Raw genomic sequence first — 25230 nt, forward strand, 5'->3', positions numbered from 1 at the left:
ACGCTAGGGGTGTGGTGAAGCCTTCATTTGAAACAATTTGTATCAGTATTAATTGGGATGACAAAATTATTTTCATTTGAAATCCAATCCAAATCCAACATTATTTTTTTATATTTTTTATAGCCTATTTTCATAGCTGCACACAATCCTTATCCAAATCATTAAAGTTAAATCTTAGCAAAGTATCATTATGCTAAAGCTTAACAATTGTATGTAGCCAACTTCTATTGGCAACTTCAACATCCATAAGCAAATAGCACTACAATTTCTTAATAGTGCTTGACATCTCCACTGTAGTCTGTACTTTTCTTTGCATTTGACTTAGTTTGCTTTAAAAAGCAATTTAAACTCCACCCCTTCTACCTGTCAGGCTACATCCAGGTAATTTTTTTAAGCTATGTAGTCTACCTGAGAAGAGAAGAAAACATGTTATCAATCATGTGTAATGGGAGCCAGCTGGTAGATAGCTGTGCAGTGTGTAAACCTCACTCTCCTGACCTCAAGTGGTGCACTAGCGACTGATGCTAGAGGCTGTAGCCTTTAGCCTCCTTGTTAGCGCACCTGCCTCCCACGCCAGAGACGCCAGTTCGAGTCCCATTCAGAGCAGGGCAACCAGAACCGGTTACACGTGCACCTTGCTTGGAAGATTTAATATGAGAATTAACATGGATATTGTTAAAAATGTAAAATATAAATGTGTAAATGTTTCAGTTTTATGTTTATCATTTGGTATCAATCCAATGAGTATTCTTTTTGTTATTCAAGAGTAATTATTATTTATATTTGCATCACAAAATATGCACTGGTATCTAGAACTGGGAATGCCCCTAGTAGCTTGTCTTAAATATACTTGTTTTTAAACAATTTAAAGAAGACAATGAGAGACCACTATGTTTTTTTGAACAGTGACATGTCTATGGATACAAATCCATATTGATTGTATAAATATTTACATTCTGATGTCAGGGAACACCATGTTTTCATACAAATATATGGAGAACGGAACATGTATACTTCCTGTTCTCACTCTAAGGAAGTACATATTTGGTTGGTTAATGTCACTTTCAGAGGACATGATGTACAATTTACTATATATGCTTCCTGTTATCATTCTAGGGCAGTACATATTTCTTCAGTTAATGTCACTTCCTTCATATTTGCTCATGTTTACCCTCTTCCTGTTATTAAAAACTGCTGCCTGCAACAAATATATGTTTCTGTTTCTCTTCTGCCCCCCCGTTATAATTTTGAGGGGCTCATTTGGCTTTCACATACATTAATATTCTTAAATACATATTTTTATACTGCTATGCATTTTAAATTGCAATTAAGGAGCACAATATTATCATTAATCTTCAAGAAATCCATGTAATAGAAAGTATGTGTTGCCACAGTTATCCAGTATTGTAAAACATGTACTTTTGACTCTAAAATCTGATTGGATGAAATTTACTTGTGTTAAAATCACTGTAACGCACAACCTCTCATGGCTTATTTCTTTGTTAATGTATTTTACTGGAGGCTTTCAGTGTTTTTTGAAATTTAGGACATACATTTCACTACACTACATCTCTGGTATTGTGCAAGATACTGATGAGGAATAATCCTTGCTGATATGTGATGTAACTCTCAGACATTCTTTGAACCATTGCATATTGTTCGCATTATAGAAGTATTCTATCTGTTGTTAAGCATCTTCCATGTGGATGATGATAAGAGTAACCTGCCCTAGTAAGCATCAGTAAAACTCAGTAGTATTATAAACTGCCAAGACAGATGCAATAAGGTATGTTCCTCAGAAGAACACAATGTACTTTTTATGTGATAAACTGCAAGTAACTTTTCTCTGTTGTAACCTCTGCAAACAATGTAGAGTGTTTTCTCTAATCTGTAAATAAGCATATATTATGTATCTGGTCAGAAGGAGCAGCGGCTGATTACATGTGGCTGGAACTAAGCATATTGTTTAAAAGATATAAGAACACTAAACTTCTCAGAGCCAAGTAGTATACTTCCTACAGTACCTGCTATTTTAAAATGTGTTGTCTGCCTCTTCTTGACCCATTGCACAGAATCACACATAAAGGGTCTTAAAGTTAAACCATTGGAGATGTTATCTAGTGGTTGGTGCCCAAGGTTGATGACCATGCTGTTCATACAGGAGACAGTTGAGATCTGGCTTGTGGTTCAATTGGTAGAAAATTGCATAAGCAAAACCAAGGTCATAGTTTGGTTTCCTTAAAAAATGCATGTAATGACACAACCAGCCAGATCAGGTTTGATAATACCTAGCTTTGAAGAACTTATCACTTTGGATAAATGCTTTTGATTTAGCTGATTTTGTGTTCTCCAGGTACAATAAATAAATAAATAAACAGTACTTAATCAGATTGCCCTTTATTTTTTTTAAGTAAATAGCCTGCATATAATATTATTCTGTGAAAATGACTCGTCATTGGTGAGTTCTGTCTAAAATGCAAATAAGCTCTCAGCTGGGTGTGAAGTAGTCTTTAAAATACTGCACCAGTGTCTCTACTCGAAATGGAGCTCTCCACTCAAGTGATCATTTAGTTTTACAGTTTTGTAGAAAGTTTTGGATGTCGGCATGCCTTAGAAAATACCCTGTCTAGAAGTATTAGATCTTGCCTTCTGGGTTTAGATTCATGCATGCTTTAAAACAGATCTTCAGACCAGTTATAAATGGGACAGGCAGTCTTATGTATGTGAACTCAAACTTGCACACAAATTAAATGTGATATAGACAACATACAAGTCCAAGAGTGAAGCTTCACCACCGGACAGGGAAAGACTGAACTCAGCAATTAAAAAAAAAAGCATAACATAGGACACTTTACATTAACGTTAAACCCTTTTTAAGGGGTTATCAAAGGGGTTATGAATGACTAATAAGTTAGTTACAAATGAATTATAAATCATTGATATGTAGTTATAGCAACATGAATAATACTTGCCAAATAGTGAGCATTTTTAACTTAAGATGTTATAAATGCTTAATAAATACACTTATTCATATTTTTATGTATAAAAATATATATTTTAGTGAGATTAAAGGGAGCAATGATGCCATTTTGCTACAGTCCGATTTGTATTAATATTAATTACTGAAATGCCTTATTTCATGTGTTGTCATTTACCTTGTCACATTGATGTGAAAAGAATTGTGCTTCTCTGAGTTATGTCCCAACTTACCTTGTCATAGTTACCTAGAGACATCCACAAAAACACTTTTCAGGTCTTCATGCTCATTCACGGATATATCATATAATAAATCCTGTTGACCATTAAACCATAATTTAATTTTATGCACATGGTCTTTAATGTTGGCAACTCCTCAATACATTTTTCATATGTGTCCACTTCACAATAAGGTACATTTTCATAGGTAACTACTGTTGAATAAGTGTTATTAAGAATTTAGAACATGGAAGGTAAAATGGCTTACTATGTGGGAAGTATTACATGACAATCAGGCTTATTATTCATATTGTTATAACCACATATCAATGATTATATGCATTTATAAATTATTTATTGGTCATCGAAGAACCCCCTTCATAAACCCTTAACAAACAGAACATTCATGTAAAGTGTTACTGTATTTTTTTTTTTTTTTTTACAGAGACAATAGATGAGCAAAATGTCTAAAACCAGATCAAATGACTTTCATTTGACACCATTTTATTACTATTTACTGCAGGTTTGCATACTGCACGTCTGTCACTGCAGTGATTGTGCTTGTATCTGGTGCATTATATATATTTGCCATCCTGGCTCTAATTTTGAAAGTCATAACTCATGCAGTAATGAACCTCATTATGAGTTAGGGGAAATTAATATCATAACTATAATACAGAACAAAATCATACAATAGAATTTAGCTTAAAGAGCTTAAAGAATCAAACACTGTAGTCCATAACTGTGGCCATCATCATGGTTAAACACACAAGCATTGGCGCAACTTTGATATTGGTTCCATATTTCTCCTAAGAGTCTTTGCATTGGGATTCTATTAAAGCTGATTTGCAATGGTTGGATTAAGGGGTATCATTAATTTGCTTGGGGATTGAAGTGCATTTGGCTACTCGTATGTCCTTGAGGTACAGGACATTGATTGATAGCATAAATATTTGCATGACAGTTTAAAAAGCTAAAACAGATTATACAGTATGCATGTACTTTTCATGAGTTTGTAGAGGCGTAAATAACAAATGCATTATAAATATATGGATTCTCATTTCTTTGTGCGTCTAATCTCAGTCTACACATCAGCTTGGTTCTCTAAAGTAACCAGGGTATGGCTAATGCAAGAAAATCTCTCCATGCAAGGGCAAAGAAGCTTGCCAATCACTACACAGTCCTTGAGTCTGTTTAGATTAGGCCTTCTTGCTAGGGATTCTCCTCCAAACGGTTGGCAGAGCCATTGTTTGTCTCTCCCTCCTTCTTCCTCTCCTTCAGCGTGGTTGGGGTGTCTCGGTTGGAGAAGGGGTCAGGCGTGTGCTCTCTGAGGTCAGGGCTAAGGAGAGGGAGATGTGGGAGGAGTGGGCTTTCTTTTAGTCTAGCAGCTAGTTCTTTTGCACTCCAGGTGGGAGTGTTGGTCTCGTATATGTCGTGAAAGTTGTTGTAGTCGACTTCGTAGAAGCCCTTTTCCAAAGAAAGCACAGGGGTGAAGCGGTAGCCCCACAGCACTTCCGAGTCCAGGTAGGAGCTGCGCGCCTGACAGGTCATGCCTAGATACATGCATGAAAATATGGGTGCACATACACACACACACACAACACACACACAAATGCAGGTACATACAAACATGAGTAAGTGCAAATGTACATCCACACAAACACAGACAAAAACAGAAGGGGAGAGGGGGAGAAAACAAATGTATTTTGAGACAGGCTCTCAATGTTTACAGTGCAGGTCAGATATGATTTACATTTGATTTACAGCAGCTTTTCCAGAGAGATATGGGTTGTAGCGCTTTGTTAGCAAAATTGCACATTCTGCTCTCAAAATGTATTATGCCCCCATTTTAAACGTAAGTCTAGTGGCACCAAAAAAAAAAAAAAAACAGCAAAGAAGGTCAGAAATGTAATATGCCACAGAAAACAGAAAAAAAAAAAAAAAATGTTTTGAAAGTAATGATAATGCTTTTCAGTCTCTCAATCATTTTTATTCCAATTAAACAATTTTGTTTTTGTAACAAGCTCCTGATAAATCAGCATTTTGTGAATAAATAAAAAATGTGGATGTTTAATTGCATCAATATATTCACAAATATTAGCTACATTACACACCCTGGGGCATCCCATTGACCTGGAAACTTAAACAGAATTTAATATATTGTAAATTAATCAGTGAGTGAATAGTTTTGTGACAACTGTGACTTCTCACTGTTCATTCTCTCAGATTCCTTCCCAATTGTCAGTTTCTGCTTTTCTATGCCTTGCATTTCCTTTTCTGAATGCTTTGCATTTATTGCTGTGATTCCATCCAACAATTTTTATGCAAATTTTTTATTTACTCTTAAAAAATGGAATGAAAACGCCTGATATGTACATATGTAACGGGAGCCAGCTGTTACTTTATAGCTGTTCTGTGTGTAAAACTCACTCCCCTGGCCTCGAGAGGCGCATTAGCGCTGATTCTAGGGGCTTTAGCCTTTAGTCTCCTTGTTAGCGCACCCACCTCCCATGCCTTCGACGCCAATTCGAATCCCGCTCTAAGCGGATCAAGCAGGACCGGTAACAGTGGTGCTGTGACCCAGATGGGAGTGAGGTTTAGGGGTGAGTGTAACGGGAGCCAGCTGGCACATGATAGCTGTGACGTGTGTGTAAACATCACCCCCCTGGCCTCAAGACGTGCCCTAGAGACTGACGCTAGTGGCTCTAGCCTTTAGTCTCCTCGCTAGAATGCCCACGTCCCATGCCAGTTGGAATCCCGCTCGGAGCGGGTTGAGCAGGACCTATTAAGCATAAACTCTCAAAATTCATTTAAAAATGTATGTGGTTGGCAGAGGTGGATTTTCAAGAGTTTCACATACCTAAAAATGCAGATTAAGATGATGGAAATAGTTTATTCGCAGAACGATAATGTGTTTTGACTGTTTGTGCAAGTGTTATCGGTGTGTGACAGATGAGATGCGAAGGGTCGACCGAAAGGTCCGACCTTGGCACACAATTCTTCGAACATAACCTTTGACATTCTGAACTGTTTAACTCACAGCTGGTAGTTAAAGTCGGTCCTCACAATTAAAAATTGAGGCTGGTGGAATATTTCAGCCTACATTATATGAGATATTAAACTCATTCTGCAGCATCTCCTGGCAGAATTCAATAAAACAACTGCTCCAATACCGCAAATACAACTCTCCCCTAAGCAAGGTCATTGAGCTGCTCCAAAATGACATGGTGGGCTCGCTCAAGACAATGCACATAACATAGTGGATTTCATTTTTTCAAAAGTTTTGAAATGCCCTTATGAAATGCTAAATATTTGGATGGAGACCCAGCTTATGACATTCTGGAAGCTGAAAAAATTGAAAAGTATCAAACAGCATATTTCATTTTCTTTGCACATTATTGTTTTATAAATGTGAAAGTCATGGGATCATGGGTTAAATTGTTGGCCCATGACTCCAAGTTGTCATGTAAACTGAGTTAATGTGCTGTGTGCTGCCCACTTTCATATCCGCCAAGTCAATTGTTTTTTCTATTTAGAAGATAGGATGCAAAACAGTAACCTCAAGAGATTGTTATCTTTTCACGTGACTAATTTATTCAAAAACTCTGAAATAGCTAGTGGATAAAAGGAATTGCCCCAAATTTGTATGTATGTCTTGTGTCTCCTTTGGTGCAGTGATTTGTTTTATGCCTGGGATCATAGAAAATTGCAGTTATTTGCAGAAAACCATGCAGTAATTCTAGTGTAAATCCATAATAATGGAATGTTCCTTTTTGTAAACCATTGTATTTGTTAAAGAAAAAACATTAAGAAAAATTCTACACTGAAAGCTAAACATGACAATGTTTATAGTTGCAGTTCCCTGTAAAATGCAGCCATGCAAAGGCAAAGTGCAGTCAGTCTCAGACAATAATCTGTCCTGAGACAGATGGCTTTCACTAAACTATGCCCAGATTCAGAGAAAATGGAGTGTGACAATTGCAGTAACTACAAAGTAGCAGTAGTTGTTGAGTTGCTGATTTTTTTGCAAACCTCCTGAGGAATAATCTACACTGTAGCATTGAAACTGAAACTAATTCAACGCTCTGAGAGTCTTTGACTCCCTCTAGTTTTGCTTCACAGGTTTTGGAGAAGCAAGAGTGTGTGGGAGCCAGATGTAAAACATTTAGCATTGTGCTTTGTGTGATTGTGTGAGTTAAAGGGAAATAGATGGAGAGAGTACAGTATGTTGTTTTCAATAACCTAGCAATAGACGGTTTCACGCAAGTATGCTTTTCAAATCTATAAATAAGGACATAGCACCTCAAGGCCAGGGGTTCCTTAGTCTATTTGTGGAGAACAATGGTGACACTGAAAAGCTGCTGACACAGATGAGTACCATCATTCTGGGCTGTTCCTCATATCATGGCAAGCACCATTAGAAGGACTGGTTTTGGTTTTGGACATCAAGTGATGACCCACTAGTCTTGACATGCAAAATTATTAACATAACATAGGCTGAATAGTCAAACTGACAACTTTGTAGATGCATAAACAACAGCAGAAATATGATTTAACCGTAATCCTGCATTTATAGTCTGCATGAATTAACTTGACAAGCACAGTTTTCTTTCCTGTACTGACATATTTCCTATTGAAATAAGTTCAATATCGATATTTATATTTATATATTTATGCATTTGGCAGACACTTTTATCCAAAGTGACTTACAGTGCACTTATTACAGGGACAATCCCCCCAGAGCAACCTGGAGTTAAGTGCCTTGCTCAAGGACACAATGGTGGTGGCAGTGGGGATTGAACTGACAACCTTCTGCTTAACAGTTCAGCACTTTAGCCCACTACGCCACCACCACTCTAACATATTTATCACGATATACATTTACACATTACACTTTCTTTTTTTATTTCAAAGTTGATGGAAGAAAAGAAGAAAAAAATTATTCTAAACAGTCAAAATATTTTCTACAAAACTGCACAGGGGGTCCAGAGACGGCCAAAGCAGTGGGGTCTGCGGGATCTTTTACCAATTTTACCGTCTTTTACCGTTTATCAGTTGAAAATGAATGTTAAAAGATCATCTGTTTGTTCTGAAGCATAGTGACAGCAGTCCAGTATTTTTTGGAATATTTTAAAATTTCTTTAGATTCAGATACCCAAGTATGGGGGCATAGAAGCCCTTGTGACTGTGGAATGATGCTGAATGTGGGCTCAGGGGTGTCCCGAGAGAAAATGTTGAAAACGTTTAAAAAAAAAATGTAAAAAACATTTGTATATTTTCATTAAAGTGAGAGACTAGTCTACCATCTAGTCATTTTAGTCTTTTGTTATCCATTCCAGACATCTAATTAATTTTCACAAAATTGAACAGAAATCGATTTGTTTATTCGATTTGTTTATTAAGGCTCGTAACATGCTGATTAATAAAGATACATTTAGAAGGGAAAAACTTTATGGTCTAAAAGGTGCTTTGAAACCACGTTAAATCATGCAGCGCTTCATGTCTACACGCGAAATAATTTTCTTGACAGCATTTTATTGAGCAAAATGAGTGAGGTCTGTATGAGGCAGTTTTGCCAGTTTTTGCTTAGAGAAAGCAGTATTTAGAAGTTACTGTATGTTTAGCAGTACACTAGCATATAGATGGCCTTAAATCTAACTGACATGGACTAAAAGTCACAAAACTTTGCATGGGGTCTTTATGCTGATTGTGTAATATTTTTGGATATCTTAAATAGTTCTGTTTGTGATTTTTAGAATCAGGGTATGTCACGTAACCTGTCCATGTTGGCAACTGTTTAATTTGACTAACTTCTAATTGACATGTAATTAGATGTGGGATAAGACTATTTATATCATTAGTTGCTCTTTATTATTAGCATTTAGCATTGTTTTTTTTTTATCTCTATAAGGACAGAACTGCACTAATTTGTGGGTTGCAAACCACCAGTTAAAAACAGCCTGATCTCATGAAAATTACGTGATGGTGGCAAAATGTTTGCAAAATGATATTACAAGGTTTGTTAAACTTATTGTGGGAGATATGCAGTGAAATGCCCACTGGGTTGCACAAAAAGCAAGTTAAATGTTCTGTCAAACAGATGAGGTTTTTAAGTTATCTCCTCAATCAAGTCTAAAATCTACCTCCTTACCCTTAACCTTAAACCTAACCTAATTAATAGTGTCATACAAGCAAGTGTGAAATGATAAACACAATTGCTGAAGCAACCATGTAATTTTGTGGTTGTTCTATGACACTTTTGGCTCACATGTCAACTTGTGTGCTCTTCAGGACTCATATAAGTTAAGCTGCTGCACAATTTGATCACGCTCCAACAAGCTTGTAAATGTGAATGGTTATGTAATTTAAATGTTAAAATGTATCACATTACATGACATGCACTACAGTAAAACTGTTTAGATGTCATAAGATAGCATTGTGTAAGGAACAGGGCAGGAAATAAGTGTTTATGAAATGACAACATGCCATTTTACTTGTGATTTGTGTGGAAGAGAATAAAGGTCACGTTTATGTAGTACCATTAGTGTTTATTTCACCAGGAAACTGCTGCAATACAACAAGCCACATAAAATAATTTAGCAAAAATGTAGATATAGTAACGTGATTCAGAAAAAAACTCCTGTATTATATTATGCATTATGTGAGAGTTTGCATGAGTTCTTTGTTCTCTGTTCATGGATTACTGCACTTTAAATACAGACCTGTTCAATAATAAATAAATGTGATACGCCTGGGTAATCAAGAAGAACTATAAAACATTCAATCCAGTGATTTTATGGTTACTGAACAACTACTTATCTAATGGTTCATGAGTGGCAAAGACAGGAGAAGTGAAAATCCCTGCCTTCAGAGGGCACCAGAATGCTCCACAGGTTTGTCTGAGCTTTAAATAAAATCCAGCACTATTAGTCAGTGTTAAAGTTTAAACTGCCCATGCACACATCAATAAACTTCAAACTGCCTTCTCAGTTCCTTCTTTAATCAACACACCCACCCATAAATTCAGCCTTTAAAAAAGTTAAATAAAAATCTATATTAGTGATAGAACACTAACTCAATAAATGTTCTTATCTGTAGGTTTGAGAGACTCATTAAAAGTAAATGAATGGGAAGTTAATGGCATTAATTAAAAAAAAAATAACACTGATACTTATTTTAATGCCGCTGGACATACTTAGTAGACAACATTGATTATGAGTGCTCAAAGGACTGATTTTTTTGTGGTTCCCTGGAGAACTCATCCTGCAAATGATCACTATGGGACACCATCCAAGTGTCACGTGGTCTGAAGCCCTATACAATCACGCCAATTTATTGGCTGACGGTGCTTAAGTGATGCCCCCTAGGGAGCTATGTCACAGGCTTCATAAAGGCGCTCACTTTCGCGCCATCAATTCAGATTTTCTGTTCTTCAGTGCACAAATTGTATAAGTCCGTGATTGCTTCTAGAGTCTCACGTCGAAGCGAGGATCATTTTTTTCCCTTTTGAGTGACAAACTCGTAAGGATGTTGTTGACAGCGTAAATTTCAGAGCAATTTCAATGTGAATTTTTTTTTCCAAATGTTACAAGGGAACGACGACGATTCATTGAAGCTCACAATTTCTCACCACGAGACATTATCCCCACTTATTACAGTTCTACGGCCTCCAGATATGGAGCTCCATGTGCTGGAGCTGTTTGGGATTACAGCTTTGAGTCTGAGAAGATAGGAATGCAAACGGACACTGGAATCCCCTCCCCCTGAGCAAAAGCGTGAGTCTCGTTGGACATGCACTGAGGCCTAGATCGGTGGCCATTTTCTGACAAACAATGTGTGTGAAAGACAAACAATGCATTGTGAGCCGTCGCCATTAAAAAAATGTTGTATGAGAGAATTTGTCGTTGGAAGGTAAGGAAACAAAATGGGCCCCTTTGTCCCTTTTGTCTTTTTCTGTGTTGTTCTGGAAAAAGAGAATATTCCTCAGCTGAGTGATGGTGAACCAATGCGTGGAGTGCTTCGTCGGTGCCATTATTCTTTCGGGATTCTATCAGGAGATGCAAAGTATTTGCGGTATCATCGTTTTTTCTTTCGCCCTTTCGTGGATCACGCGGGAATTCTGGTAAGATGTGCACTGCCATCACTGCTTGATATTTTGATGGCGACATGGATGTCACTCTTTTCAGACAGCTGTTGGATCTACACACGGTAGTTTTGCAGTCCAAACAAGTACATCACATTAAAGAATACTGTGAATATTGAGTTCATTGGCTCCATTTCGACCTTCCCTCGGTTCGTGCTGAGGAAGGAGTTGTTAAAGGCAATGCTTTTGTTTGTGAGGGTGATAGACAACAGACTTTGTCCCCCTTTATACAAATCTAGGTTAGAAAATGCCAAACCCAACATGTAACAAGTGAATAACGTAAACAAAAAATTATGTTGATCATTCTCAACTAAATTTTTTATCCAGTGTACAAAAGCATGTACAACAGTTTTTTTCCCCATTATATGCTGGGACCAGTTTAGTGTCTAACAACTTTTTCAGTACACCAATTTAGCTTAGCTTTCCCCCGTAATTTGCACTGGTGAACAAGCATTAAATATTTTCAGCTTGAGTTTTGCTTCTGCCTCCATGACCAAGGGTCTCAGGGCATGCATAATATAACTCAATGTACAATAAAAATAGGTCTACACATAAGCCTAAAGTGTGGGCTCCCATTCAGTGAACGAAATCAAACCGTATAAATGTATCCGTTTCTCCCCTGTATGGCCTTCGGTCAGTATTGGGATGAGATCACAGTTGTACATGCCTCAAACGACCGACAACCAGAATATGGTTTAGTTTTCCCCCACAGACAAATACCACTTCCCGAATTAAGCTTCTGTCTCCATGACCAAGGGCCTCGAGACAAGCATAACAGAATTCGATGTCCATCAAGCACAAGTGTACACAAAACACATTGAACCTATGCACCACAAGTTGTCCCCCTATAAAGAACGCTGGGTTGTTGTGGCAGTTTTCTCATATAAACATTCCTGATGCCTGATTACAATAAAGGCAGAAACTAATTAAATTCCATTCAACCAGCGCAAAGGCCACCCTCCACTGGTTGTGGGGCAGTTGTCAAAGGTAAGCCAAGCACGCCATCTAGTGGCTGCATGTCATGCTACATGCGAGAGCCATGCATTAATTCCTCTTTCTGCCCATCTACTGGCTTGGCAACAGTTGCAGGGCATTTTGAACTGGTGACTACGCATGATAGAGCATGATTATCCCATTCAATTCAGGCGGGCTCAGCCAGTATTCAATGGGGTTGTTCAAAAAGACGTCTCTGTTTGGGAAGCCCCATTTTTGATTTGGGAAATTCACTCTCTTTTAAAAAAAGGGGCAACAGAGGAGATTCCCCCTTCTTAGTGAGAATGCAGCTTTTACAGCCTTTATTTTCTGGTCATAGCAGCTTGTGTCCCATTTTGGAGTTTAGAAATTTGAATTTCACTCTAATGAAATGTCATTTCAGTATTCTGATTCAGAAAAAAAATATTTCACAAGTACACCTGGGGGACTGGTTTGTGACAAATGATTTGAAGGACACATATTTTTATATTCAGATTGCATCGGAAAAAAATACAGGTGTTTTCTCAGATTCACTGTCAAAGCGTACCAATTTTGCGTCCTTCCGTTCGGACTTGCACTGGCACCATACACTTTCACAAAATTCATGGATGCAGCTCTGATTCCCTTGAGACCTTATGGCATCTGTGTTTGGAATTTTCTCGATGATTGGTTTGTCTCACTCAGAGACTTTGGCTGCCCAGCATTGAGATGTCTTCCTCAGCCATATGTTCAATCTAGGGCTGACTGTAAACCTAGACAAGAGCGTCCTGTTGCCAGGACAACAGACTCTGTTTCTAGGTGTGGAGATGGACTCACAGGTGATGCAGGCACACCTCTCAACAGCTCGCGTTCTGTCATTATGGCTTGTGTAACGATGTTCAGAGTGTGACAAGTTATAACTGTTAGAACATTTCAATGAATTTTGGGGCCTCGTGATCATGGCGTCCACTGTCATTCCCCTGGTCATGTTTCATGTAAGTCCTTTTCAGTGCGGGGCAAACTCCACAAAGGGACTTCAACAACTGAAGCATGCGCTTTGTCCCTTTAGATTGACACGTGTTTGCTACCAAACTCTGCTGCCATGGAAATGGACCCGCCTTCTGATGTCAGGCGTTCCGTTGAGGTAGGTGTGTTTCCGCAAGGTAATAACAACAGACACCTCCTCCATGGGTTGTGACACTGTACACAAAGGTCACCCAGCCTATGTAGTCTGGACAGGCCAGAGGCAATATTGGCATATGAACTGGCTGGAGATGCTCACAGTGCTGCTGCCTGAGATTTAGGACAGTCATGTCCTAATCCAGTTGGACAACAGGGAGGGGTGTGCTCCCATGCCATGCTAAGGCTGGCACATCACACTCTTCTGTCAGCAAGGGACAATGTATTATCTTTACAAGCCATACATGTATCATGTTGAACTTTGGGGCGGATCTCCTCTCCAGAAAGGGTCTGACACCTGGAGAATTACATTACACCCTCAGATATGGAACAAATCTGGAGGAGGCTCGGCAGAGCGGAGGTGGACCTGTTTGCTTTCAGCGAGATGTTGCACTGTCCCCTCTGGTTTTCTCTCTCACCCCCTTCACCACTGGGCATCGATGCCCTGGCTGAGAGCGTCAGTGGCTGAGAGCGTGTTTTTATGCATTTCCACTGAACAGTCTGCTGCTTGCAGTTCTGTAGATGGTTCAGCAGGATAGTGGTGTCATATTGGCCATCTCAAGTATGGTTTTCGACACTGGTCTCTCTCCTGGAAAAGACACCTTAGGAGATTCCAGTCAAAGCGAATATGTTTTCAGCATTTGTCACCCCCGGCCAGACTTGCGGAAGTTATGGGTGTGGCCCCTTAATGGGGCATTATTTTGAAAGATGGGTTATCCCGCTGTAGGAACAGTATGTAAGCTAGGAATTAAATTAAACTGTCCTTATTCTACATCATTATTATGTAAGGAAATTTATAATGGAATTAGACACGTTCAACAACCATTATAACATCCTACACCACGCTTTGGTTGAAACCATTCTAAATGCTAGAGCTCCATCACCGAGTAGGATATATATACATTTAAGTGGCATATTTTTGTTTCTTGGTGTACAGTGCAAGGTGAAAATCCAGTTAATGCCCTGTCGGTACAGTGCTGGAATATTTGCAGGAGAATTTCGGGGCTGAGGTCGCCCCGTCAATGCTTAAAGTCTATGTTGCCGTGAACATTTCCATTTTCCATCCATTGATAAGCAAATGAACATTTGCTTATCAATGGATCTCTGTCGGTAGACATTCTCTTGTCTCTTGCTTTATTGCGCAGGGTACACAGGCTTAGACCTTTTCGTACTGTCCACGTTCGTTTATGGGATTTATCTGTTGTTTTAGAGGTGCTCTAAGGTGCTCCTTTTGAAAACTTTACAGCAGTTACTAATAATTTTTTACTCTAAAGTCAACACTGCTGGCATCGGTTAAGAGAGTCAGTGATTTGTATGCCCTGTCGGTCAATCCATTGTGTATGTATTTTGCACCAGGCTATTAAAAATTTGGGTAAAGACCACATTTGGTCTATTTGTCCAAGGTTATTTCTACATTGTTTCTCTCGCAGACCATTAATTTTCAGGCTTCTCACCTCCACTATTTGAGTCAGAGAAGCATGAAAGGTTACATATTCTTTTCCCAGTTTGGGCAGTGTGAGTTGTTGTTTACCGTACCAGCCAGTGTACAGTTGTTTGTGTGCTTTGGTGGCTGCAACAGTGTTTCGGTGTCCAAACAAAGACTCTCTCATTGGCTTATTGATGCAATTTCGAGTGCTTGCGAAGCGCACAATTTACCTTCGTCTTTGGGTATTTGAACCTATTCTATGAGGAGCATGGCATCCTCATAGGCTTTGGCTATATGTGTGTCCTTGGAGGACATTTGTATGGTGACAGGGTGGTCCTCTTTGCATACATTTGTTAGATTTTTTAATCTACATGAGGGATTGACACCTGCTTCTCAGGTTCTCTCTGTTGGAACAGGAGTAAATTCATAATTCCTTTTTTATTCAGATGCTTCAGCTCTCTTGTGCGCTGCTACATGCTTGCCACAGGGGATTAGACAGTTGGCAGCTGCTGTTCGCATGGAGTGAATGCATTCATTCCTATAGCGATAATACGTAGCTTGAGTTCTCAGAAATGGAATGGAATGGAGGGGAAATAGACACTGCATAGCTTGCTATACTCTCTAGCAGATGCATAGGCTTGTGCCTATTGCAGAAAATCTGACACTTATGGCAAGAAAGCAAGCGTCTTTATGGAGCACATGACATAGCTCACAAGGGGCGTCGCTTAAGGGCCATCAGCTAATACATTTGCGTGATTGTATATGGGCTTCACACCACGTGACACTCGGATGGTGTCCCATTTGACAGGTTCTTTTTCTTTACTGAAGTAGAGGTGCAGAGTTCTGGTCATTACTTCATTTTTTAATTTGTATTGTTAGACGTCTTAGCTTTTACGTTGTATTTGACTTCTTTCCAGTTTGTAAGCAATATCATGACAGTCATTATCAATTCTTGTGACAAAATTAACACATTATATACAGATAAAGATAGAGAGAAACACTCTTTTACAAAACCTGTAATGGGCTGCCTTGCTGTGTACTCCCTACATAGGCTGCTTCCTATGTAGCATTCCAAACTGAATCAGTGACCACGAAAGTGACTGATTAGGAATATTCCATGTAGGGAGCAACATATAAATAGCACTCCTTATGTGAAGCACACAGGAGACACAACTCACAATTGATTTGAACCCTCTGGGGTCGACGGACATGCCGGCGCGTCCTGCTGGATTTTTTCATCATTACAGCGGAAACAACATAAAATTATCCTTCATTTTGGGGCATACAGATAAGTGTAAGACATCATTGGAGACTATAAAGGGTCTGCTTTTATTTGTGTACACTCACAATAACATAAAAACATTTAGTAAAATAAAGAAAATAAAAAGGGTGAGCTGTAAGCAGTCTCTGGGTTCGCGAGCATATATCTGAAACACATCACAAAAATGAACTGAAACTCTGCGAATACTTATCACACAAACATGAAACATATGTCTAAAGAAAGCTTAAAATGTCTACTTTTAAATAAAACAATTCCATTTTAAATCAAATATTCTCCTGCAATGTAATCTTCATGAAACAAAGCGATGTACAGTTTTTCCTGGCTCAGCGATTTATCTCTAATGTGATCACACCCACCAGCAGAGCGTGCTATTCACACGCTAATGTGCTGAGACGATCAAATCAAATGGTAAATGACCCGACTGTGTTTTAAAAACAACAAATTAATTCACTTATCTGCACGTTTGAAAGACCTCAAGATACACATGCGAGGAAACTCCTGTATAGTCACGAAATGTTAACATTTGAACTTCTCAGAAGAAGAGTGGGACTCTGATGAACGTTTGTATTTTGAAGAGAGACTTGATCTAGCCGCGGATACAATTTCTGACAAGTAAGTCATTTAGTTTTAATTAGTTGACATGCTATTTTATAAAAACATGTATATATTTTACTAGTGGGACTGTTTCCAGACTTGCCAGCCAGGATTCAGAGTATTGAAATTTGAAATCTATCCTAATAAGCAAGTTTTAGTTACATTTAAATGCTGTTTCGGCTAAAGCAGGTATTTCAATTGTATGCTTTATGATATAAATATGATATGTAATATAAAAATAATATGAATGTTTAGATTATATTTTAACTAGTGTTTATGCTGCCTCATTATCATCAACAAAGCTTGTGCTTGCAAATATGTGTTCAGGTTAAATGAATAAAATGCACTTTAAATATGCCCATTTTAGAAAATCAGCATATTATTATGATTTCTGAAGGATCATGTGACACTGAAGACTGCAGTAATGATGCTGAAAATTCAGCTTTGATCACAAATTGCATTTTACAATATATTAAAATACAAAACTGTTCTTTTAACTAAATATCACAGCTTTTACTCTATTTTGGATCAAATAAATGCAGTCTTGGTGAGCAGAAGAGACTTCTTTTAAACGGTAGTGTAGGTCTACAATTTATTAAAGTCTTATGTAAAGAAAATGTATAGTCTGATTACTTCTTTTAACTTAAAGCTTGATTTTGATCATTAAGTCTCTTCACATTCATTCTCGTTCTGTCACATTCCTCATTGATAGGCCCAGGGGAGGGGTCTTTTTTCTCCTCAGGTGTGAATTACAATCAATATTCATGATAGTTCACGCCTCCTCGCATATGACCTTTCTAACACTACAAGTGTCTTAAAAAAGTTAAATTACTGTATTGTTTTGTATGAATGAGTGATCAGGACATTTTTCACATCATTTTGTATCTCACCAGATCTCAAAAGGCTTGTGGACAAATGTTTAGTATGTGTTATATGGCCTTATTTCAATGACTTAAAATTTAGTTTTTTCAAAAACCATGCATAAACGTTATTTTCTCAAAAATACAAACATGAACACACATGTTGCTCACATATTATTGTAGCCCAGTTTGTGCTGAATACAATGTTATCAGACTTTAGCCATTAATGTGTTTTTAAGCAACTGAGAAAAGCACAAATGTCAAGGCATGTCAAAAGGTCTCCAGGGCCCAAAACACCCTCAGACACCAGAGGGTTAAGAGGGTTTGGTGAATTAGGTCATAGCACATTGAAAAATGACATAGTACGTACATATTAAAATGGTAAATTATTATTTAGATTGAAATTTGTATGAATACTTTTTGTATTGAATTGATTTATTTGAATTGATATTGAATTAGGCAGTAGGCAGCTCACTGTGTTTTGAAACAGTCAAAATGTCTCAAATATGTTCAACTGTCATGTCCTTCAGTGTGATAAACTTTTTAATAGGGAAAGGTCGTTGTTCGTGAGCATTCTTGAAGATTACGCACATCTCTGAAATGAAAATGGCTAATGTTGCAACAATTATAAGATGCATGATACATTGGAAAGGTTATGTTTGTGTCTGGGGGGACTGAGGATGTCAGAAAAATGTAATGCAACATTTATGCATTAGTTACATAACCCTGTGTATTGATGCCTGGCTCATGGGCTGTTAGCGAATATACAGCCAGATCCTTTCATTAGAACTATTATCTAACCACACAGTCTCATCACATTCATTCAAGTTGCTAGCAGTACTCTAGAGACTCACCATATAACTGCTGACTCTCAGTACTGAAAAAATAATAGACTAGATTAAACGGGCCATCCATCATCTCTGACACATGCCAGAGCTAAATTAAAGCATTGCTATATTGGACAAATCAGACACCAGGTTGTTTGTGACCTTATTGCACTCAACAGGTCATTAGCTCTCTATGGCACATCAAAGGAAGCCATTATCCCTCATTAGCAAGTGGGAGTAGGCTTCGATCTCAGGGAGGCTTGCATGTCAGCAATCTCATTTGTAGCTTTATTTTAGCCAGTGGCACCCTAATCTATAAACTGTAATCTGTCAAAGGCAGGGTTGCACGTAATTTACACCAAACTTCATTAGATCAATGGCACTAAACTTTGGATTGGTTTCGCACTCAAGCAAACAGCCACTTTTAACTGTGCACTGAAGATAGTAGAGCAAGGCCACATATCAGCCACAGAAGTGGATTTGCACATTTTGACCTGAGAAAAGTCTTGCAGGCCAGGCTGGAGGAACTATTCTTAAGCTCTGACATTAAAAAGGAGTTGGATGCCCTGGTTGAAGCTGGTGACATGCAAGTGGATAATTTATTTTTTGCAATGAGAAACTTTTATTCAGCATCGGTGGATTACCTCCACTCATTGGCGAACACAGAAACACTTGAGTGGGCCCTACTGATAGAGATCCCAGGTGGAAAGACATTCAGAGCAGCCTCGAACACTTCTACTCCAGAATCCCCACTCTCAGTTTGACTGATGAAACCACGCTTTTTGATGAGTGGGGCTTGCGCGAAAAACATTGTCACTCGTCACATCACTGAGTGGAACATAAACATGATGGCCATGTCTGAGAGATGGACAGATGTTTTTTGTGAGCTGGAGAGCAATACCATCAATTGCGTGGAGTTTGTTTTGTGCCTGGGACATCTGTATTTGTGGAGTGTGTTATCATTAATGAATGCAACATGGACACCGGATAAATTTAGACTCATTTTACGATAAACTCTTGAAAGACAAGTGCACACTGAGAAAAACTGCTACCAGGGAAAAGTACAAGGTGACAACAGTTACAGATGCGGATGCACCCTCTACTTCACATTGATCTGTAAGGATACGCCAATTTAATTTTTGCTGGGAGGGGGCTGTCCCTTTTTCCACAAGCATGCATCTGGTCTTCCAAAGCATAGCCAATATTGATGTACTCTTACGCAGGCACAGGATTGCATGGGACAGCATTTCAGGGAGACATGAATGTTGCTTCTGAAGAATTCTTCAGAGGAGAATGCTGATAGTCATGTGATGCTCTGTACCAAAACCAGTGAGTTTATAATGCTACGAATGCTGCATTTATATATATATATATATATATATATATATATATATATATATATATATATATATATTTATATATACTTAACAAGTTAACAATGAAAGTGGACAACGCCTCACTTTAAAGCTTAAAAAGGACCCCCAAAATTATCATTAAGTATTCCAAGTGATTTGTGCATCAAATTCTAAGTATTCTAAAATCAAATGAAAGGTTTTAATGGGAAACAATCCCAAAACGTAAGTAATTTGTCAGTGTGAACCTTCACATCTGTTGCACATTCATGAGTTCATGAGAGAAGCTTATTCACTTCACAGTGGCTTGCATATTCACATGAGAACTTGTGTTGTTAAGTGCAAAAAAATAAAATAAAATTTTAAGTAAATTATGACAGAATTTTTATTTTTGGGGGACCTAAAATTTTTTAACACTCTATATATAAAAAAACATAAATTTCCAATAATTGTGTGTGCTGTGTATGTTTACACTTATTATAGTATTATGGTGTTCTCTTAGCAACATGCTAATGCGAACTACTGAAATCAATTGTGAGTCGCATTTGCCCTGTATTTGATGATGATTAGCACTCTTGTGTGACACACAGAGTTGCTGTCGAGCTAATTTAAAGAAATATTTACTGCAGAAACACAGTAGGATAGCATAGCTGATCATGTATGTGCATCTGTGATAGCTCTCTCTTCACTTTAGTGAAAACCAGGCTTCAATCATGCCACGCAAATATCTGTCCCTGATGAGAAGCATATTTGGCATGATTAAAGCATATTGGGTACACTAGAAATTGCAATGAAAGTAAGATTTTGACTTTATTGTGTTTGTTTATCTTAGATATTTCTTTCATCCAAATTCAATTAGGATGCTACCTTAGAAGACAGTTAGCTGCATTCGTAGGCAGTATACAACAAATGTCTCGGGTAAGTGGTGTAACCCTTGTTCACGAAAAAAGCGGAAAGAGATGCTGCGCTGAGAAAAGTGGAGGGAGGGACTGGGTGACTCGGGGAGAAGTAGAGGAGACATTGCGCTGTTCATAGAGGCGAAGAGGTCCTCTTCTGCCCTGTAAAATCTACCTAGATTGGTTCCAAGTGGAGGGAGCCATAGCACTTAAAATGTTATTGTTAACCCCAGGAGAAAGCCCTGTGTACCTCAGTTGGTACCCAAAAGGGGCCAAGCATGAAAAGGTTCCACAATTCGGGCCGGGGATGAAATACAGTCCCCTGTGCCTGAGAAAGAAGGTCCATTCTGTTCGGAATCGCCTGAGGCGAGCCGTCGAGGGGAGAATTTAGCTCCAATAACCATACCCTGTTCGGCCAGCCGAATAGGCCAGTAGGCGAAACCGGGGCATCAAGGAGGAAAACTTTATCCTTGTCCTTGATGCTCCGCGCTGACCAAGGCAGACATAGATGGCACGGCTGTTTGCTTGGTCGCGCGGAGAAAAAGATCTGTGGCTCGACGAAGCTCAGAAAAAACTTGCTCGTCGAGCACAGCACCCACACTCAGGTCGTCCAGCAGGTCAGCCTGGTAAGCCTGTAATACAGCCATTGTGTGCAGAGCAGCACCAGCCTGACCTGCTGCTTGATAAGCCCTCCCCACTAAAGTGGAGGTCATCCTGTAAGGCTTTGTGGGGCGAGAGGGCTTTTTAAATGACGATGCCGAGCCCGGCGAGAGATAGCCCACAAGCGTCTCTTCGACAGGCGGCATCATTGAATACCCCCATGTCTCGGCACCCACGATAGTCGAATATTTCAACATCAAGGGCATGAAGACACAGGAAGTAAAAAGATTCCTCCATGAACGAGAAAGCTCGTCATGGAGGTCATCAAAGAAAGGAAGGGTTCCCTTTTTTTTGCCACCAGACAGAAATCTGTCTTATAGTTTGGAGCGTTTGGGGGGGGGTCTCTTGTTCGCGTGACCAGTCTAGCTGTAGTCTGGCCACAGCCCGAGTAACCACCTCAAATAAATTCTCAGCCGCTTTATTATTATGCGTGGAATTTACAGAGGTTCAGCTTCATGTAGCATATATAATTGCTGCAATTGTATGTAAAAATAATGGACCAGTATCAGAAGATCTTAGTTCAGCTCAAGGAGGAAGAGGTGAAGTTCAATGAACACAGACTCAAGGCTGCAGTGCAATTGTGAATTGTATTAGACAGATAAGACAAAAACATTTACAATATTTACACGTGCACATAGATAATATTCAGTTCAAAGTTACTGATGAACATACAACAATGTCAGAATTAATTCGATAATCAGTGCTTGAAGCCGCAGCAGTTCACGACACACAACTCTTAACAGGCAAAGTCTAATGAGTCCATGATGGAATAGTCCATGAAATAAACATGAACGTGTGCAGGTGTGAATATGTCTAAAGGTGTGTGCAGGTGTATCTAACGAAGCAGCTGCAGCGCCTCCTACCACACCGGCAGATGCATGCACTCCAAAGCATCAGTTTTGGGCCTAGTGGCTCGCCATCCATATACAGAACCTGGCCTGTACAAAACAGGACCAATTAATAATTAACACTGGTTCTAAGCATCACAACTATATCACCATAATCATAATACCATAAAGTCATCATATTATCATAATCAATCTCAGTTCATTCACTTCATCATGTACATGATTCAATTTAAATACTGCATATAGCAATATAAATAATTTAACAATCAGCAAGAGTACTCTCATAAATAGACAATATTATCAATAATAGCTTCAAAATACATCTCAGAATCAAAGTGGATGACAACTTCATAATTCAACATCAACATTAAGATTACGATTAATTAATGCATTGTTCATATAAATAAGCACAGTATATAGTCAGATTCATTACAGTTCAAACAAATACAGCCAGCGCCAGCACCGCCTAACAAATCCATATACGATACACTATCAGAGCCATATAATACAAACAAAGACACTCACCAGTTCCCGTATCATTAAGTCACTCAAACAGCAGTCAATGAAATGGTAGAGGCATCTAAAAATTTGGCGGGTATAACAGTTAAACCGGCAGTCTAATGAATAAAAGGTTTACAGGGCTAAATGCCTACCTGCAGCAGCTCAACACACCGGCTCCCACACACACACACACCAAACAACAGCGCGCGGCCATATTTAAAGGAAAATGACGCAACTGTGTGTCAAGTCTCGCGATACTATCACAGAGTCTCGCGACAACGCGAACACAGTGCGGAGCAGCGAGAAGTGCAGAAAACACCTGTGTTACATTCAGGCTAACGAGAAGGATCAGCTGGATCTGAGGAGAGAGCGAGCGATAGGGACAGACCCGTCTCTCGCTCCTCAGCCAGATATATGCGAGAGCCCCACAATGAAAGAGTGGCCGCTGACTCCCGGAAGTAAGTGAGGCGAGCGCGAAGCATTTCGCCCGAAAGCAGATCGCAATGCTCGCACCCGCCCCGCTCCAACGCGAGAGCAGCATGCACTTCCCCCAAACAAACAAAGCAAAACTGATGCGTGTCCCTCTCGGACATAGAGCGTAAACAAAGGAACACACATCGTTTGCTCCAACTTTCAGTCATTCTCTCTTTTTTTTTAAGAAAGAAGAGAAAGGAGAAAAGGTTCACTGCGCACTGCCTAAACAATTCTAACTCCTAACAGAGGAAAGAAAGTTTGACAGGCTTGTGAGTCACACACACACACAGAATGGCTCTGAAGAAAATAGATCTGACGACACGCTGGTGACGCATCTATTTATAGCCTGGCCACAGGTGCATCCAATGATCTCACCAGCCGAGGCTATAAATTCCGGTCAATGTTCATTGACGTGTTACACACATATTCACAGCTGGTCACAATGTAGGATTGTTCCCAAAGCGCTTTTCTTAGCGCAGCATCCTAGTGAAGGTTTTTGTAAAGGGAACAGCACACTATGTTTTGGAACAGAGCCAACATTTTTGGAACGGAGCATGATTTTCCTAAAATTAAATTATTACTTTTAGGCCCTTGGATAAATCAGTCAATAACAATTGCAGGTCGTGGTATATATATATATATATATATATATATATATATATATATATATATATATATATATACAAAATTGCACATTTGTCTATTATGAATATATGGAACTTTGATCATACAGTGCTTTTCACCTTTTACTTTTTGTGCCCTCTTGGTATTCATTTAAAAAAAAGGATGCCATCACAGAGCAACATGTATGATGAATTAGATTTAGTTCAGCACTGTTTAAGCTATCTTTGGACAAAGGCCTCATAAACAGTTTGAAATGCAAACATTCACTGGATATATTGGATAAAACATGGGAAAAGTTTCAACCTGAGATTGAATTGGCAATTAGTGAAGACCAAGAAGTCCAAGAAGTCCAAGAAGACCAAGATGGTGGCGCGAATGCATCGCGACGCTCAGTGTCTCTCCAGATTCTGCAAATTAGTGGTAATATGCTTGTTTATCTCAAGTATTCTTGGTAAAAACAGTTTAGCGTACATATCGTACACCCGACAGGAACTTTTGGTCATCGGTTCCAGCAATTCTGACATCATTATTAGCGTATTTCCAGAGATCGCTAAACCAACAGGACCTCCGAACATCCCCGCACCGACTGAAAGGCTCTTCAGACGGACACGTAAACAACGCCGTAGGGGATCACGCGGAGGAATTCGAGCGAGGCTAAAGCTAACTCCACATTGACTCGCTCTTCCAAGCCTTTTCCTCTCCAATGTTTGCTCGCTGGTGAACAAAATGGATGAACTGCGGCTGCGGATCACCACACACAGATTGATTAGGGACTGCAACATCATGATTTTCACAGAAACTTGGCTTAACAGCGGAATACCCAACAGCGCTATCGAGCTTGATGGACGCTGCCTCCTCCATGTGGACAGAACAGCTGATGACTGCGGTAAGACCAGAGGTGGGGGTTTGTGCATTTATGTCAACAAAACATGGTGCACGGACACCACCATCACCGAGAGTCACTGCTCAGCTAACCTTGAGTATCTCATGGTTAAGTGTAGACCTTTCTATTTGCCCAGAGAGTTTACATCAACTGTAGTAACAGCAGCCTACATACCACCGGATGCTAATGCCAAGATTGCCATGAAAGAACTGCATTCTGCTATCAGCAAACAACAAACTCTGCATCCCGAGGCAGCCTACATTGTCGAGGGTGACTTCAACCACTCGAATTTAAAGACTGTACTGCCTAAATTCCATAAAAATGTATCATGCCCCACAAGAGGAGGAAAGATTTTAGACCAAGTCTACACAAATATAGCTGATGCATACAAAGCTGCTCCCCTCCCCCATCTAGGACACTCAGATCACCTCTCTTTGTTTCTACTGCCCAAGTATTCAGCACTCATCAAACGTGTGAAACCAACAGCAAGGACAGTCAAAGTGTGGCCAGAAGGAGCTGACTCGGCACTTCAGCT

The 25230-nt window shown here is 39.2% G+C and overlaps 1 protein-coding gene across 1 annotated transcript in view; it reads right to left on the bottom strand.

Moving 5' to 3' along the window:
- Nucleotides 1-3528: 3528 nt before the first annotated feature.
- kcnj5 (potassium inwardly rectifying channel subfamily J member 5) overlaps nucleotides 3529-25230 on the bottom strand; it is a 74000-nt gene continuing 52298 nt past the window's right edge. Inside the window, exon 4 of the mRNA XM_052097072.1 lies at nucleotides 3529-4748. Coding sequence (XP_051953032.1) covers nucleotides 4408-4748 — 341 coding nt within the window. The 3' untranslated portion in view covers nucleotides 3529-4407. The remainder of the gene's footprint in view (nucleotides 4749-25230) is intronic.

The sequence above is a fragment of the Xyrauchen texanus genome, chromosome 29 (genome assembly GCF_025860055.1).
Source record: "Xyrauchen texanus isolate HMW12.3.18 chromosome 29, RBS_HiC_50CHRs, whole genome shotgun sequence".
NCBI lineage: Eukaryota > Metazoa > Chordata > Actinopteri > Cypriniformes > Catostomidae > Xyrauchen > Xyrauchen texanus.